The sequence below is a fragment of the Xenopus laevis genome, chromosome 9_10L, assembly GCF_017654675.1.
Source record: "Xenopus laevis strain J_2021 chromosome 9_10L, Xenopus_laevis_v10.1, whole genome shotgun sequence".
Taxonomy (NCBI): domain Eukaryota; kingdom Metazoa; phylum Chordata; class Amphibia; order Anura; family Pipidae; genus Xenopus; species Xenopus laevis.
Window position 1 is genome coordinate 51,090,132 of NC_054387.1, and position 19,173 is coordinate 51,109,304.

At 39.8% G+C, this 19,173-nt stretch overlaps 2 protein-coding genes across 3 annotated transcripts in view; one reads left to right on the top strand and one right to left on the bottom strand.

Moving 5' to 3' along the window:
- Window positions 1–19,173, top strand: part of tbcd.L (tubulin folding cofactor D L homeolog) — a 111,570-nt gene that overhangs the window by 34,837 nt on the left and 57,560 nt on the right. For both annotated transcript variants that reach the window (XM_041577035.1, XM_018235446.2), the window contains 2 exons: window positions 386–460; window positions 4,072–4,166. In XM_041577035.1, coding sequence (XP_041432969.1) covers window positions 386–460; window positions 4,072–4,166 — 170 coding nt within the window. The remainder of the gene's footprint in view (window positions 1–385; window positions 461–4,071; window positions 4,167–19,173) is intronic.
- On the bottom strand, window positions 5,565–12,458 carry znf750.L (zinc finger protein 750 L homeolog). Its single transcript, NM_001085997.1, is given in 3 exon segments — window positions 5,565–7,043; window positions 7,379–8,931; window positions 12,402–12,458. Coding segments are annotated over 2 exon segments (2,025 nt in total). The 5' UTR covers window positions 8,746–8,931; window positions 12,402–12,458; the 3' UTR covers window positions 5,565–6,385.

Below are 19,173 nucleotides of genomic sequence, written 5' to 3' on the forward strand. Positions count from 1 at the left end.
TCCATATCCCCATAGAAAAGTGTGATCTGTGGGCTTGTGCATGAACACATTTAATCCTCCAAGTTCTGTGCATTCGCAGATCAGTATAGAGTTTTCCCCGGACATCAATGACGTTCAGGTCACATGGCACATACGAACGTAATCGCTGACCTCTCCCTCTCCTCCCCTTAGTCCTGAGCACCAATAGATAAAACTTGGGGTAAAGCTGTTGCTTTAGTTTTGGGAAACTAAGTGAGTAAATGAAGTTACACTGCAGCATTTTAGGAGACAGTCTGGTGGCACACCTAGTATTTTTTATATATTCTGTATGTATATAAATATATATATATATATATATGTGTGTGTGTGTGTATATATTATTCTAATATTTTAACATTCTCTCCAGGATCGGACGATTGACTGGGCGACTCCCAAAGGAACTAGCAGATGATGTGGTTGGGTCTGTGCTCGAATGTTTTAGGTAAAGCTGGTTACATTATTTTAAGCATTATTATTTATGACATTTTAAAGCTAAAAGTTTTATATTTTCAAGTCTGGTGACTCTAAAATTGTGATAACAGGGATAACTAGGGATGCGCCAAATCCACTATTTTGGATTCTGCCAAAAATATTCCAGACCCTGTATTGCATCTTGCTTCCAATGTCCGAGCCAATCAGTACTGTCTTGCAACTGCAAAAATGTGACTTTTTCCCAGAGCAGTGTACAACTTTTATGATATTGTAATGCTCTGAGAAGTAATACAGGAATTCCTCAAGTTACATACACCCATACTCATACTTACATACAGAAGCTATTACAGTAATGCACTGTGTTTTGCTTGGCCTTTATTAGCATTTCGTTTTAATAAACCCCCTGCCCCAATCCCCTCTGGTGTGTTGTCTACTGCAGAGCACAGAAAGGTAAAAATACATATGCATAGAAGGGTAAAAATAAATACTAAGATAAACATCTGTTTTGTTTCATCTAATAAGTAAATGTACAGGTATAGGACCTATTATCAAGAATGCTTGGACCTGGGGTTTTCTGCATTTTTGATCTTCATAACTGAAGCTATGTCTATTAGAAAATCATATAAACATTAAAAAAATCCAATAGGCTGGTTTTGCCTCCAGTAAGGATTAATTATATCTTTGTTGGGATCAAGTACAAGCTACTGTTTTATTATTACAGAGAAAAAATAAATATTATAATGGAGCCTATAGGAGATGGCATTTCCGTAATTCAGATCTTTCTGGATTAGGGGTTTCCGGATAACGGATTCCATACTTGTATATGTTACATATAAATTCAACTTAAGAACAAACCTACAGACCCTACCTTGTAAGTAACCTGGGAACTGCCTGTATGAATTTCTCCCTGCCAAGGAACAGGTTTGGAGTCTTAGAAGTGTTGATTTGGGTTTAGGAGAATGTTCTGCAGATTTGCATGCCAGTTAACTGTCTGTAAGGAACAACTGGCTTTTGCTTCTGGGTTTTCTTTTTGCCGAATTCCATGGTATCATCCTTAAAGGGATACTGTCATGGGAAAACATGTTTTTTTCAAAATGCATCAGTTAATAGTGCTGCTCCAGCAAACTTCTGCACTGAAATCAATTCTCAAAAGAGCAAACAGATTTTTTTATATTCAATTTTGAAATCTGACATGGGGGTAGACATATTGTCAATTTCCCAGCTGCCCCCAGTCATGTGACTTGTTCCTGCACTTTAGGATGGAATTACTTTCCGGTAGGCTGTTATTTCTCCTACTTAATGTAACTGAATCACTCTCAGTGGGACTTGGCTTTTACTATTGAGTGCTGTTCTTAGATCTACCAGGCAGCTATTATCTTCTGTTAGGGAGCTGCTATCTGGTTACCTTCCCATTGTTCTTTTGTTAGGCTGCTGGAGGGGAAAGGGAGGGGGTGATATCACTCCAACTTGCAGTAAAGAGTGACTGAAGTTTATCAGAGCACAAGTCACATGACTGGAGGCAGCTGGGAAACTGACAATATGTCTAGCCCCATGTCAGATTTCAAAATTGAATATTAAAAAATCTGTTTGCAGAATTCTGCTGGAGAAACACTATTAACTGATGTGTTCTGAAAAAAACATAGTTTTCCCATGACAGTATCCCTTTAAAGGAGAAACAAGCCCTTTATATTAAAATCCCCTACCCTACATAGACCCCCCTTCCTGCTCCCCCCCCAAGCCTAGGTGTTACCCTCGGTAAATGCCCATAATGATTCGGTAATTTCCATGACTTTCGGCGCATGTGCAGACTGCTCCAACTGTGCTTGCAATACGGTATTATATGGGCGCTTACTTCACGAAGAAGATGGCGCCTGTTAAATCTGCAATGAGTAGGGTAGGGGAATATAAAGGGTTTGGTTCTCCTTTAATTTGCGCATATACAGTGGTGTGAAAAACTATTTGCCCCCTTCCTGATTTCTTATTCTTTTGCATGTTTGTCACACAAAATGTTTCTGATCATCAAACACATTTAACTATTAGTTAAAGAAAACACAAGTAAACACAAAATGCAGTTTTTAAATGAGGGTTTTTATTATTTAGGGAGAAAAGAAATCCAAACCTGTGTGAAAAAGTAACTGCCCCCTGAACCTAATAACTGGTTGGGCCACTCTTAGCAGCAATAACTGCAATCAAGCATTTGCGATAACTTGCAACGAGTCTTTTACAGCGCTCTGGAGGAATTTTGGCCCACTCATATTTGCAGAATTGTTGTAATTCAGCTTTATTTGAGGGTTTTCTAGCATGAACCGCCTTTTTAAGGTCATGCCACAACATCTCAATAGGATTCAGGTCAGGACTTTGACTAGGCCACTCCAAAGTCTTCATTTTGTTTTTCTTCAGCCATTCAGAGGTGGATTTGCTGGTGTGTTTTGGGTCATTGTCCTGCTGCAGCACCCAAGATCGCTTCAGCTTGAGTTGACGAACAGATGGCCGGACATTCTCCTTCAGGATTTTTTGGTAGACAGTAGAATTCATGGTTCCATCTATCACAGCAAGTCTTCCAGGTCCTGAAGCAGCAAAACAACCCCAGACCATCACACTACCACCACCATATTTTACTGTTGGTATGATGTTCTTTTTCTGAAATGCTGTGTTACTTTTACGCCAGATGTAACGGGACGCGCACCTTCCAAAAAGTTCAACTTTTGTCTCGTCGGTCCACAAGGTATTTTGGCAATCATTGAGATGTTTTTTAGCAAAATTGAGATGAGCCTTAATGTTCTTTTTGCTTAAAAGTGGTTTGCGCCTTGGAAATCTGCCATGCAGGCCGTTTTTGCCCAGTCTCTTTCTTATGGTGGAGTCGTGAACACTGACCTTAATTGAGGCAAGTGAGGCCTGCAGTTCTTTAGATGTTGTCCTGGGGTCTTTTGTGGCCTCTCGGATGAGTTGTCTCTGTGCTCTTGGGGTAATTTTGGTCGGCCGGCCACTCCTGGGAAGGTTCACCACTGTTCCATGTTTTTGCCATTTGTGGATAATGGCTCTCACTGTGGTTCGCTGGAGTCCCAAAGCTTTAGAAATGGCTTTATAATCTTTGAAATTGAAGTCAGGTGTGATAAACCACAGTTAAGTTATTTTTTAACAAGGGGGGCAATCACTTTTTCACACAGGCCCATGTAGATTTGGAGTTTTCTTTCTCCCTTAATAACGTAAACCTTCATTTAAAAACTGCATTTTGTGTTCAATTATGTTATCTTTGACTAATAGTTAACGGTTTTTGATGAGCAGAAACATTTAAGTGTGACAAACATGCAAAAGAATAAGAAATCAGGAAGGGGGCAAATAGTTTTTCACACCACTGTACATTAAGATCTGATTGTTTTGGGGTTGCTGAAGAAAACAACTCTTTTCAATTCAGCAGGATGGATCTAGATAAATGAAATCTGTATCCATTAGGCACCAATTAGCCCTACACATTATAGCTTAATACAGATACAGTATTGGGTGAGGAGATTCATGCAGGATGGGGTGTGGGTCGGTGTATCTGTAGGTTTGCTGTTTTTGGTGGATTAGTGTTACTACTAATGCAAACAAGAAGGGGGCTTATTCAGTTTACATGCTTAGTTTCCAGGAGACCAATAACGCATGGCACGGGGGATGCCTGGCTTTGGCCGAACTTGGAAGGCGAGGGCTGCTGCTTCCTTCTAGGCTTCCAGATGGTAAGTACTTTGTCTCTTTTTTAAGGGAGGGTAAGTTTTTATCAGCAGGCCATGTTCTTAACTGCCCACTTTTTAGGGAGGATGTTGTCAGTGGGACAGCAATAAGACCACAGAGTATGTCAGGCAAGATGGACCCCAGCAAGCATAGCTAAAGGTTACCTGTTCTCAGAAGAATAGCAGATTCCATCACACGGAACCTTGCCCATTTTTGCCTCTCGTAGACGTGTTTTGCAACGTCCATATCTATTGTGAGACACAAAAACACATTCTTTCTATGGTTGCTTTGCCTGCAGCCGTCCGTAGCTCTGCATTCAATTTGCCTTGCCTAAGGGCAAGCTCATACACCTGAGCCTTGTGTGGGTAAGACAGAACGACACTTGTCGTGTCAGCTGTCAACCCCGGTCCCCATTGTCCTCTAAATCGTCTCTACGCCCTTTGCTGGTGCGTTCCCCTGAATAATACTAACATGTTCCACCTGAGATACTTTTCCTTCTTATCCCTTTTCATTTTTCATGTCTATAGACGAGGAAGAGAAATACTTTTGACCCCTCCCCACTATTTGGTCTGTGGTTTTGGATCCTCAAATAAACTCTCAAGGTGCGGCCCATTATTGGCTAAGTAAACACAGACTTGTCCATAACACGCAGTTCAACTGCCTGTTGAAGCGCTAAGCAACCGCTTTCTGTTGTCAATCTGTCAATCGCTCATGTCCTCTATTGTTGAATTATCTCTGAATCTGTGCCAGGCATATGGGACATTATATAAATGGTTCTAAACTCCAGTCCTTTTGGGCCCCAAGAATTAATTGGAAAAGGCCTAGCTTGGCAAAGACCAGTTAGCTGCACTATAGCCTTTGGCTTTCATGGCATACTTTCATTGACCAATACACACAATTGCTGCTTAATTGTACTTAGTACAGGGGAATGTCTATGCTGATATATAGACAGTGAGAAGGAGGAATACATATACTGGCATAGTTGCCGTTGGACAGAACTGTTGCTTACAATGGGTATCAGATAGGATCTCTGTCACTGCGACAGAATGCTCTGTTATAATGATAGCTAGAATCTCAGCCATAAAGCAGGACAGGACTGCTGCTTACAATAGGAATCAGATAGGATCTGTGTCACTGCGACAGTATGCTCTGTTATAAAGATAGCTAGAATCTCAGCCAGGACTGCTGCTTACAATAGATATCCGATGGGTCGTTAAATAACTGAAACCCTCCATATCCTTAAACCAGGAGAAGTGACTGATTGTGGAAGTTATGTTCTGTTGCAGCTGCTGTAATAAAGCTTAAGTGTCATTTTTGTTATAATAAATGATATACCTGTACTTTAATATGTTTGTGCATTTTAAAATGGAAACAATGAATTAAATACATAAGAAACACTAACATTTTTCAAATATATTTATATTTTATTATGAGTTTCAAACAGACATGTTAAGGCAAAGAGTCATACTTCCCAGTTATAGTAAGAAACACATTTGATTTATCTGCTCTTTCCCCCTCGTTTCCTATATACAGGTATAGTGCTAGCAGTGCTTTCACTTCTATTAAAATAAATTACATTATATAGATAAATATTACACAAAAAAGCACAGAGTGTTGCCTTTGCAGAAAACAGTGCAGCTTTCACATTTTAAAAAAAAACTCTGCAGAAAAATGCACATATTTATACATAAATATACAGCAGTGGCTTATACAATTATTAGATAATACAAAGCATAATTCCTTCAGATTTGAGGTACGTACTTTGTAGCTTGCAGAACATTTTATATTTTTTTTACTTTTTTTCCATTCTCTTTTCAAAATAGACAATGCTGCTAAATATTAGCTTTCTGGACCTTTTCGTCCTCTTGAATTCATTTTGATAAATATTACCCCTTAGATAGAAGAGGGATAAGGAAGACCAATTTGGAAGACCATATTTGCAAAACTATACAGGAATAATAACTTCAAATACCATTTACATTTTTAATAACTTCATATGTACAAAACCGAGGACCCTCGAAATAAGTGAAGATTGAGTATATGCTATTTTTATTGTATTTTTCATTTTCTTATCTTTAATACTGTTGGGATGTTCAAACTGCCAGCTTATTTCTTAGAACTAAAGATTTTCGTTATTTCTAACCCCGAGATTATTGTCTACAAAAAATGTCACTTTTAACATATATATTTTAGGGGTCCATAGAGGTCTTATTGCTATTCCAAACTATGATACCCTGGGTCTTTTTCGAAGGGTAAACATTCTTCCAGAATCTACAGCTTTCTGTTTTTTAGTTGAGCTTTGAGATTTCCCAAGTTCCTTAGAGTTTGTTCTCTTCTGTCCCCTTGCACCAACATCAGTCTCTGTTTCTTGGGCTGCTGGAGATCTTGGTTGAACCTGCTCGGGGACTACTGTCTCTTTCTCCGGGAATTCATCCTCTGTTCCTCTTGGCGGTACACCAGGACTGGATGTGGCTAGCTGGCAAAGGGCAACTGCTGCTGACTGTTTTTGCTCGTCACAGTTCTCAATGATGCCTAAAGAGTGTATGCCTGTAGTAGTGGGAGCCCGATTGTCCGTGGTTTGAATGGCCTGATAAACTGGGGGACTTGTGCTCTGTCTTGGTAATAAGACTCTTTCATCTGCACATAGTGTATTGTGGTTGCTGCCAGAATCTTTAACCGAAAGGTTTAAAGGCAAGTCTTGCATCTCCATAAATCCTACACGCTCATTGGTAAAGTCGCTGTTGTTTACTGTATCAACAATATCCCTAGACTCAACCTCCGATTTCTTGGAAAGGTTAAGAGGTGCAATTGTGTCATCATGCACAGCGTCATCGGTGACAGTGATACCCTCTGAGTGGGACTGGACTCCATCATTCCCAAAGCTGGAAGAAAAGTCGAAAGGGTTAGTCAGTGCTTAGATTAAGCAGACTGCAGAAAACATACCACCTCCCAACAGCACCAGGACTAAACTGCAAGGGGCTAAAGAATTGAGATACAGGGGCTCATTTATAATCACTGGGCAAATTTGCACCTGGGCAGTAACCCATAGGAACCAATCAGTTATTAGATGTTTTTCAACCAGCTGCAAGGAAAACAATGAATGCAAATATTTGATTGGTTACCATGGGTAACTGCCCATGTGCAAATTTGTCCAATGTTTATAAATGAGCCCCACAATGTTAAACATTGGATGCAAATATAAGCTAATTTTTATTACCTTGGAGAGTTTTCTCTGCTGATAATTGTTTGAGAATCTGTGCTTTTCCTCATAGCTTTGCCACTTGTGAAGTCTTTTCCTATCTTATCAGATGTTGAAATGGACTTGGTAGAGAGGTCAAAGATGCCTTCATGGCCCTGGCTGCTCTGGGTAAAGTTGGTTGGGCTGGGTCTTTCAGGAGATCCAGTTGCTGCACTTCCTGCTCTTGGACTCATTTTCACACTTTCAGAATCACTTTTGGAGTCAAGGTTCTTTGCCAGAACGGGTGGCGTTTCCTTTTGAATTTCAAACAACTTTTGAAAACCTTCCAGAGGATACAATCTAGATGGATGTGAAGATGGGTAGATAAAGGTTGGGCTGTCCATTGATTGAGAAGTGTGCTCTTTGGAGAGACCAGGCGCAGGGGGTACCTTCAAGCCATAAGAAAAATATGGATGTTCTGTTGGCCTGTAAAATCCGTAATGCAATTGGGGATTCTGCTGGAACTGTTGTAGAAGTCTGTAATGCTCAAACGGTGCATTGATAGGTTTTGGCAAGGGTAATCCTGAAGGTTGCAGAGGATGTGGAAGATATGGTCTTTGGTCTGGTGTTGAGTAGATTGAGAGCATTGGATTTTCACACTCTGTTTGTGGAAACAAGTATGGAGAAAAAACTGCAGGTAGACCTGCTTCTGAATAAAATTGTGGAGGGTATTCTGAGATCATTGGGCGGATGTAACGCGGTATTGAGGACTTTTGGCTAAAGTCAGGAGAAACAAGTCCAGATTTCCATGGAGTTGGCAGACTATGGAATGCAGATTTAATACTGTGCACCCCTTTGGCTGGTTCAGCCGATATTGAAGTAAGTTCAGGAATTGTTCGATTTTCTGCTCCCTTTTTCACTCTGTGTTCCCCAACTGGAATAAAGGCTGAAGGCCTCATAACACCATCCAAACTTGGCGGCTTGTTGATTTGACTGATGGCTACTGGTGGAGACAGAGTGAATTCTTTGGAAACTGTTGTCTTTTCAGCATGAGACTTGGGCTCATTTTTAAGATCTAGATTCTCCTTTGCTTCTTCCCTAGCTACACTGTGTAGCATTTTGGATTCCAGACTGGAATTTATAGCAGGAACTGAAGATTTTGCAAAGGGTTCGTTGCTTGTCTGATTCTGGTCCATAGAGTTGACTTTTGGGTTTTTAATGATACGATCCTGGTCAGTGACAACCGTGATGGAATTTTTGCAGAGGCCGTACTTCATGTGATTAAAAAGATGAGATTTCTCATTGCAGGTAAACGGACACTGAAAGCACTTGTACTTGAATGGCTTTCCTGGTGGCCGGGGAATGTAATGAGGCTTTTTGGGTTTACGTTCCTTCATAAGAGACATTTTTCTTGTATTTTCAGCACAGGGATCAACAGCTGGTGGTGTCTAGCAGGCTGTCTTCCACTCAGTCAGCTTCTTAAAGACTATTCCAGTTTTTCAAGTTCTTCCAAACACCCGATGAAGAACAGGTTCTGTCAGAGACTATTCTGTTCCCCCTCCAAAAGCTGCAGCAGGTTGAGCAGGAACTAACTAATGACAGAAAAGAAGAAAAACAATAAATTAGGGATTCCATGAATCAGAACAGTATACATTGTCACGTTTAGTTGGGGCGCAGCAAGAAATAATTCCAGCATCCGTTTTCTTCTACGCTGATTAGTAAATAGGAACTCAGCTGTTCTACTAATGCAATTTGAGTCAGAAAAATTAAAGTACTGGGCATTGTCAATCTTTTATATATATCTCAATCTCTGAATGTTACAATATTTTAAGTTACTGGAAGGTTAAAGGGGAGGTTAGGGAAAAAAATTCTTTATACTCTGAATAGCATTAATATAATAATTAGCTAGGTGAGATTTTCCCGGGTGGGGGGGCGGTAGAGTCACCAATAGATGGTAGCATTAAAATAACTGTAACTGAGTATGTTCATTAGACAAAACAGCAGAATGAACACATTTCCGTTTCCCTGTTATAGTAAAATATAGTAACATTCCAATTACATTTGGAAAAGCACCTCACTTTTGCTTTTTTATTGATTAAATATATGAACTAAACTACCCATTGCTCACTCTTATTCTGCAAGTTAGCTACTGCCAAGCAGTCTCCTAGCTAGTTTGTGCTATTTTATAGATAGGCTAACTGAGCTTGAACATTGATTTATTATCCAATCCTCTGTGCTTCCTAACAGAACTCATATCTGTCAGCAGTGCTTGTGCCGGCTTGCCCTTTTTTTTCTCACCGATACCCAAAGCGTGAGAATCTCTTGGAGTGGAGTTCTCATGATTGTGCACATTAGGATCTGTTTTGGCTTGGATTAAATTTAAAAAAAAGTGATTTCATCACTCGCTCTGAGCAACCCATTCCTGATGGTTAGAAAATATCACCTGAAAACATTTTAGACTAATTTTTCTTGAGCCGCAGGGCCCATGTTTTTTTGTAGAAATTAGTTTCATTCATTTTAAGTGGTGTGAACGTATGAACATATTAATGTTACCTGATGATGGATAGGGAGATTATTTTCTATTTTAAGCGATAAGCTTTCATTAAAAAAAAAAATCAAATTGTTACTTTCCTTGACAAGTAAGTATTGTATTTTATACTATTATTAAAAATTAATAAGAAATGTTTTTTGAAACTATATTAAAAGCCAATCTTTTCCAATATTTAAAATGCACGAGGGAGAAAATATATATTTTAATATCAGACGTATTAATTGAAATATTAATAGGACAGTTATTTTTTTCTAAATTTATTAAGGAGAATTACTTATTGTATTTTATTATAATTTTAATCTAATAATATAATTATATTATAAAACTATATTTTTAAAACTACTGATTCTGAGAATGTTTTTTTTTGCAACAATGTAAACTTAACATTTTCAAAAAATTTTTTTTTGTTTACTGCAAAATGGAAATAAACCCATTTTAACCAATAATTTGTAATCTGCCTGTCCGTTATCATGTAAGCAAAGGCACAACTGTGCTATTGTGGATAAGCCATAGTCGGAGTAGTTTCTTCTTGCTTCCCTCTGTGTATTCCCGAAAGTACCAGTGCTAATTACCTTTGAAGGTTACTGTTGTCAAAACAAACGTAAAAACCAAATTCACTAAGTTCTTCTGTTGACAACAACAATGTCCATTTTGCATTTCCATGCCAACTGGAACAAAGCAGGTTCGATTGCAAGCCAATCTTATTGTTGGCAAGACAATTTGAGTTTCTACTCAGTTTCTGTTTCTTTTTTTTCTTTTTTTTTAGGGAAGTTGTAAAATAAAGGATAAATTGAAGGAAAAAAAATAATCGAAATCTAGTTTCTATGTATCATTGTGAATTTAACCAGAAAATAGGCAGAAGAATAAAGTTATTTTTCTGTACAACTCACACTAATGCTACACTTCTGAAACTGAGAAATATCACTGTTTATTACTTAGGGAACAATATAAACATATAATATTCCTGAATATGATATAATATTAGTTGGGGGACATGTCTACCAATCAGACTATCAGACTATTCTCCACCAAATCCTTCAACAATTCTCTAGATGATAATACAATTGATTTGTGGTCTGGGCTATTTGATCAAGAAATGTTTCCAGCATTTTCCCATTTTACGGCATGTTGTATGCCTGTGTATTAACACTGATAATGCCATTTAAGCCCAAGAGACTCGCCATACCCACTTTTACCCTGTAGGCTGCATGTTGTCCAACTAGATTTGAGGTGGGTAGAGAAGAAGCAGATAATTTCTAGGGCACAAGATTCTTTCGCTTTGCTATCCAATTAACCAAACCCTATTTTTTTTTAGCACCCGCTTATTAGTGAGGAGTGACATAGGTAGGCAGGATTTTAAAGGGCATGTTCAAATGAAAAATGTGATGTGGCAATTATTGCATAACCTGTGGCCGTAGTACCTGCCAGTCCTGCTGTGTTGTAAGAATAGGGAGTTCCTATTCATAAAGTTATGGGCACCAGCCTGTAATATTGATAACTACTGTAAATGTCAATTTTAAACTACTGGAAACGTTAATAATATTAATAAATAAACCTGGCTAAACCATTGCCCCCAAAATTCTCATCTGAGTAGGAAATAGTAAACCTACTCAAACAGGGAAGTCATAGCCAGTAAGTCTGGTTAATTGGCCTGCTACTATCTCAAAATGTACTTGTAGCCTATCCAAGCCTTTTTAGCAGGGTTTGGATTTGGCTTACCATTTCTGTATTAAAAATATTACAGTTAAGAACAAAAAAAATTATGGTGGAATTAAATTTGTAATAGTAAAATACAAATAGAATTGTAATAATACAGAAATCAAAATAACTTTTTTTTTTTACTTTTTAAAATGGTTCAAATTTGATTCAAAATTATTATTAAAGAACATTTAATTGCCTGAGCATTTTGGTTTTCAGGATTTGCATTGCCCTTCTATACCATCCGTCTCTCTGTCTGTCCATCACTCATATCTAAAACATATTCCGTGCGTAAGTTCACACAAATGTGCATAATGGAAGTGATATATTTAAAGCTAGGTCTCCATCTATGTTTGGAACAGTCCAAGACGGTTGATTTTACCATGTTTAAATAAATAAAATTAGTTAGAACCTGCAAACAGGGAAAAAGAGAACATTTTTGTCTAGACATTTTCTAAGGCTACTCTTTTAAGCGACAAAATGTAATTTTAATGTCCCCTTTAAAAAAGGTTCCAAACAACATAAAAATAACCCAAAATGACATTATTGTAAATAATAAGACAAATAAGGCAGATTTTAGATACAACCTAAATCAGAAATTAAAAGCATTTGAGAGTTTGTGGAATACGTCCGGGCAAAGCACCTGCTGTAGTTTGTAGACAAGTTACTGACACTTCATGTGTATGAGGGGCTGAAGCCCTCACTTGAACCAGGAGAGGTGGGAGAGAGCTGCCATAGAGCAGCTCCAGAAGGGGAGGACAAAAAGGAAAAAATACAGATTTGTTATGAAAGAAAGTGCCAGGTTTAACTTACCAGCTGTTGCTGAGCTGTGTCTTGGGCTGTCAGAGAGCAAGGTACCTGTTGCCTGTCTTATTGCTAGGTGCAAATGAAACCTGCACTCCCAGTGGGAGGGGATTTAAAGCACACGAGTTCAGCCCTGGGGCTGTGAAGATGCACCTGATATTATTCATGCCCCAAGCAACGATTCATGTGTTTGCCTCCATCCACCTCGGCACACACAGCCTACACTGCACCCTGCTGCAGCTTAGGGAAAGGATTTTGTTCCACACAATTTGCTGCAGTTAGTGGAACCAACTGCTCGACCCAATGGGTCATTCCTTGCTGCTGCTCTAACTTCTAGGCTGCTTTTCTGTCCAGAGAACCTAATTACAAATATATATATTTATTTGGGGGAAGTAAATGACTTTCTATCAAAGTGTAAACTGCCAATAAATGTACAAGACATTGTGATAGGTAGAAAGGAGTAAGGAGTTGCATATGTCCTGCCGCTTTTGATCTCTGTGGATACTGTGGATGCTGGGAGATGTAGTTCACAGGGTTTGTGGGTATGCCAATTCAGAAAATCAGTTGTGTACTTATGCCCTCTAACTGCGGTAAACATAAGCTTGCGACTAAAGGTACACCGTGCACTCACGGAACTGCAGGGGTGGTACTTTGATCAGTGGGTAATGTTAAGCAAACAGGTGTAACCTGTACATGCCCTGCTTTTAACTGCATGCTGCTGTACTAGTCTCAAATTAGGTCACCCTTCCTTAAATGGCTTTATTGGTATTATTAATGCTTCTTTATAAAGTGCCGGCATGTTCTGTGGCACTGTACAACAGACAGTGTATACATCCAACATCCAGATCACATACATTACATAAAGTACTGACCCATACAGGGCCTGCTCAGTAGAAAATACTATCTTAAAGGAGAAGGAAGACATGAGACTGAAGGTATGGGGACTACCCTTTACACAGATAACCCTCAAATACACTGTAATTAGAAGAGCGATAGCCTTATATGTATTGTTTAAGGGAAACTGTATATCAGCTTCCATCTGGATTTTAATAAGTACAAAGTACAGAGAAAGGAATGTTTTGCGAACACTAGAAAGCTATGAGGAAGGTGGCACACGGTAACATTCGGAGGAGATTAGTCGCCCAGGGACAAAACTCCTCTTCTTCGGGCGACTTATCTCCCCACAATGCCTTCCCGCCAGCAAGAATGTGAATCGCCGTTGGGATGGCATACATAGGGCTTCGGTTTTCCGAAGTCGCCCAAAGTTTTCTCGTGAGCCAACTACGGGCAGATGATGGGTAGACAGTGAAACTGTGATCTCTCTGCACCTTAGGGGAAAGCACCCATGCCTCAGTCCATACAATGTATTGGTTTCTTACAAGGGATCTGTTGTGTAATGTTGGCACCATTGTGGGCACAGTCATGTTCCAGACTGGTCGGACAGGTGCATTAATTGATGGTTTCAATATTCTATATATAGGGCCCAGGCACGCAGCTAAACAGTAGCAGTTATTATCACATATTGCCTGCCTCCAGACACAGTCGATTCATGTATTTAGGCATCTAGGATGAGGTTGGCCTGTCAGCTCTCCGCCTAGCCCCAATTGGGTGCTTTCCATTCACTAGTGATTGCAGGTGGATAGAATAATTGTGTCCACCTTTGTTTCCCCCCCAACTGACAGTGGGAGACGGAATTCTGTGTTGCCATATCCCTAAGGCATTACAACATAGCTGACAGTTTCATACCATGCAGTCGTTACACCCATGGGCTACAGCACTCAGGAGTGCATCAGTACAAACACATGTTGCTTAATGGTGCGTGGGCTTTTCTGCAGGGTCTGGTGGGACAGGACATTCTGGTTATTTTCTATTTGCTACTGGGGTCCTGCAGGAGATATTTGACTCTGTTTACTGTTGGGGTCCTGTGTAAGTTTTCTGTGTCTCTAGGACATCCTCAGGGTGACCAAACTAGTTCCATGCCTGGCTTATTGACCTGCAGGTATATGATCTTGTTTGGTAGTCGCAATGGGAAGATACTACTGAAAGGAGAAGTGGAAGTTTTTTAGTAGAAACGTTTTATTGTGTTGTCAACAGTTACATATAGTACAATTATTATTATACATTGCCCCATAGTTTGCACCCTAGAATAGAGCACAATGGGTTGCACCCAACTTTGAATGCAGTGCTTTCTGTGCTTCACAGAGCTGTCTCTTGTGCATTAAGATAGATGGGAATGTTGCTACGGCTCCCTGGCACCCAACAACCTCACACAGCACACACTAGCAATAGTAAGTAAGGCTGCTTGTGTTTAGTGCTCAGTCTTGTTGAAGACCACAGTTTCTACACTTTCCCATCTTTAAAGGCAACGAAGAAGTTCTCCATGACCCTGTTTTGTTGTGTATCTGTTAAGCATACAGTGGGTTAGGGAATGGCAGTGACACCTACAATAGGATTTCATGAAGCCCCTTATAACAGATTACTTGGTATTAGTGTCTGGCTCCAACCCTTGCTCCTCGCTCTAATTAAAGCTTATGTACTGGCTGTGGGTTCCATTTAAGCCCAGGAGAGTTAAGCTTCACGTTGATCTTGTTTGATTAAGATCTGGGAACTATTTTATCCCATTGGAACCAGGATGGGCACTGGGAAAGGCCAAGGCACAGACATATTTCCAGTGGGGAGGGGGTCTCTTGCTAATTCCTTGCCAGCTATCTACATCGGGGTCATAGAAACCAGTTTTCAGATTATGGCCTGATAATCCATGGGGTGTATTCCTGAAATATATGGGCTGGACAGCAGGCTGAGTTGTTTGCTTGGCCCTGGTCCATGCCAGTCTGGTTTAGTTATGTACCATCACTATAGTTCAGAGTGATATGTACTGAAAAAAAATCTCGTTGTGATATGGGAGCTGCCATGTTACCTGCCATTTTAGATGGTACCAGTTACAGTATCTGATAAAGGGACAGCCAGATGGGATTAGAGCAAAAAGCCAATAATTAGCTATCATCCCTGTCCTGATTCCATACCATTAACTACTCTTTATTAATTCTTATTTTGCAGCAGCTGAGCTTAACCGTGAAAAAATAAATGATAAAATGAAGGCCTGTAGCTTGAATATGGGAACAATAGGAGCCTGTCATACTATCTGTGGCCCCTTATACGCTTTCAGCACATATTGCCTATCCTATAAAGGGTGTACCCATTCAGGCTATTTATGGTGGCCTTATGTTAGACTTCCTGCAGCTTTTTTAAACATCAGTTTGGCAGAGGCTCATAGTGTGTAGGTTTTTACATGGGACCTAGAATAGGGTGGGAGCTGCCATATTGTTTAGTAAAGTTTATTGTGTACAGAGATCTCTCATTCTCTGTATTTATAAATATGGATAGGACTTGTCATAAGGTACATTTAAATGCACTGGCAGGTTCTGAGGCTGGCATAAATATGTACCTTTGGGCCTTACAGAGAGGGAGTGGAGGAATGGTATCATCCCTTTAGCTAAAGGAGCGGGTGGCTGAAGAATTTGGGTGGGTAGCAGTGATTTGGGCAGTGTCATTGTTAAACCAATACAAGAATTCCAATATACTTGTATTTCTGGTTTGGCTCTGAAAATACATGAAGCCTTTACACCGTGACTGTAGGGGCCCTTAGAGCAACCATTTAATTATGGTACAGTTCTAATTGATTGACTACGAATGGGCATTCTGGGACGCTGTCAGGTGCATGAGCGACGCCTCCATCACCTGCTACAGCTCAAGTTATGTCAGGCAGCAGGTGTTTGTAAAGGGGAAATAACAGCTTTTCTCTCATTTTGGGGAGAGGCTTTGTTTAAAATGTCTTGAATTTTTTGTGTTTTTTTTGGGGGGGGTACTTTATGCCTTGCAATGAGAGAGGCCCAATTTAACTCCAGAGTCCCAGAGAGAGGAAATAGCTGAGGTTTAAATAAAGACACATGCCCATCAGGTTCAGCCAGCTGCAAATGTAGTCCCTTTAGCTGTATCGCCCGACCCTTTCCAGTGTTTCTGCCAATACAAGTACATCTAAGAGGCAATTCCAGCTATACACTGCAATAAATTGCTGCCTCCAGGGACCAAATTGTAATGGGAATATATACTTCTCTGCTGCAGTGGCATATGTGGGGTTAAATATGCTTATTATGGACTTCCTTGTAATTATTCCACTTTTTTAGTTTTTCTGGATCCTCTCAGTCTATTAAATATACAGTTGGCCGAAAACACCCTTATGGTAATGCAGAGAACAGGCGACACCCAGCACGGCCCCGGAAGTGCAGCACCACTAATCTCAGGCTTGAAATGAGGGGCTCACTCAGCATGCAGCCAGCTTAATCTGGGGTCCCCATATACATTCTCATTAGGGGCCTTCAACCAGGAGTTACCTTTCCACATGGCTCATCCCATTTTTTTAGTCCCCCAAAAACCGATGTGGGCAGAGATTAGCTAAAAAGAAATTCCCGGAAACCTGTAGAAGTAGTCAATTCTCTTTCAGGTCTGTTATAAAAAACAAAACAAAAAAAAAAAACAACAGAAATACTGCTTTCAAGATTAATGTAAAAATAATTTAGAAGGGGGAAATTAATTAATTTAAGCATTTTCATTGTGCTGTTGTAAGCACTTTTGCAGTTAACTTTAATTTACAGTTTTGTTGTATCTTTTCTTTTTAGATATTAGCAGTTTTACACCGCTTAATGCCAGGCTTTCAGGTTACCAGCTGACCCTGTATAGTCACTTTACCCCGATACTCTGACCTAAAAGCCTGGTAAAACTGCCACTAAAAATGGTAAATAGTCAAATATTGCAGAAGTGCTGAGAGGACCACTCTGGGTAAGTTCAGATCCCCTTTAAAAAACAGGGAAAATATTCTGTTAATATATATTGGAATGTGGCATAAAATTACATTTTCTTTCATTATGCAAAAAAACAAACAACAGAAAACAGCATTTGGGTTTAATTCCTATTTCCATAACTCCCAGGACCCCTGTAAATATCATACAGTTACAAATAGGAATGCCCAGACAAAATCTTGCTGCAAAGCAGAGTCTTTTGGCATGAGCCCTCGTATAGCCTTTCAGTATGGGAGATCATTGTTACAACCTGCCCTGCTGCTGTTAGGGAGGAGCCCAGCAGGTGCCTGTGGATACCCTGAGGCTACACAGAGCTGTGTCTGTATGTTCAGCAACAGAGCAGGTGGATACCCACTGTACCTGCTGTGCCACAGAATTTATTGTTTGTATAAGTGCAGCCAACGCATTTCACAGCTACCCAAGTTTCACTCTTGTATTAATCCAGTTCTATGTCCTTAAGGGTCTGCTTTCGTGATTGCACAATGCTCTATGAGAAACAAGTGAGAAGGAATGTTCTGGGCACACAATAAGCTATACCCTCACACTGTACTGTCTAAGGGATACAATATGGCACCTCCATCCCATATGTATTAATACATATATACAGAGAAGGAATGTTCTGGGCACACAATAAGCTATACCCTCACACTGTACTGTCTAAGGGAAACAATATGGCACCTCCATCCCATATGTATAAATACAAATATACAGAGAAGGAATGTTCTGGGCACATAATAAGCTACACCCTCAAACTGTACTTCAGGAGAGCCTATACTTTACTAATGCGAGGTCTCCTTTAAGTGATCTCCCATTATGATCTACATCCGTAAAAGCATTGATAACATTTTGTTCCATGGGAAATATTACTTAAATATTATAATGATTTATGAGAGAATTCATATTGCTATATTTAACAAACCTGGAGAATTTATATTGCTATATTTAACAAACCTAGAGAATTTATATTGCTTTTAACAAACCTATATTTCTTATGTAACCTTAACATAACTATCTGAATGAAAAGCATAAAACAGGAGGGTGATATAGACAAGATGTTTGTTGACAGTGTCTTGAGATCTACCTATCACCACCTAAAGGTCTACTGGTAGATCCCGATCTACCTTTTGGGCACCCCTGCTGTAAGGGAACCAATATTTCACCTCCTGTATAAATACAAATATACAGAGAAGGAAAGTTCTGGACACACAATAAGCTATACCCTCATACTGTACTGTCTAAGGGAAACAATATTTCACCTCCAACCCGTATGTATAAATACCAATATACAGAGAAGGCATGTTCTGGGCACACCGATACCCTCATAATGCATTGTCTAAGGGAAACAACATGGCACCTCCCTCCCATGTACATAGAAGTCAAGACACTATTTTAATGACCATAAATTAGTCAAATGTGAAGGCTATGGCTGGTTCATAATATTGGGGTATCAGTCTAAATTATAATATTGCTGCCACAATTGCCCCTCTGTATGTGCCCCCCCCCCACCCATGGGGCTAGTGTCAGGCTTTAGTATGACCTATAGGTATGACAATGTGCTGTGCTTCTACCCCATGTGCACCTGAGGCTGGGGTGGATCTAAGTGTGTGTCACATAATTATCTGTGCAAGATGCAAGGTGTTTTTATACTTAATTGCAGCAACACCCCTTCTTATTTCCGGCAAGCCTTGTAAGGCATCTCCAGCTATTATCATGGGAAGAGCAATTGCTTCCGGTCCTGTGTGGTAATTAAACAAAATTGTCTCTTGTAGCACCACAGCATGTTAGTGTGGGGCTTAGACCTCACAGATACCACTCTGATATCTGCAAGTCATGGCTTTGTGGGTCTGGTGTGTTGCCCCTGCAACACTTGTTTACCCAGAGCATTTCTCTTTTCTGCATATTTGTATTTATACATATGGGAAGGA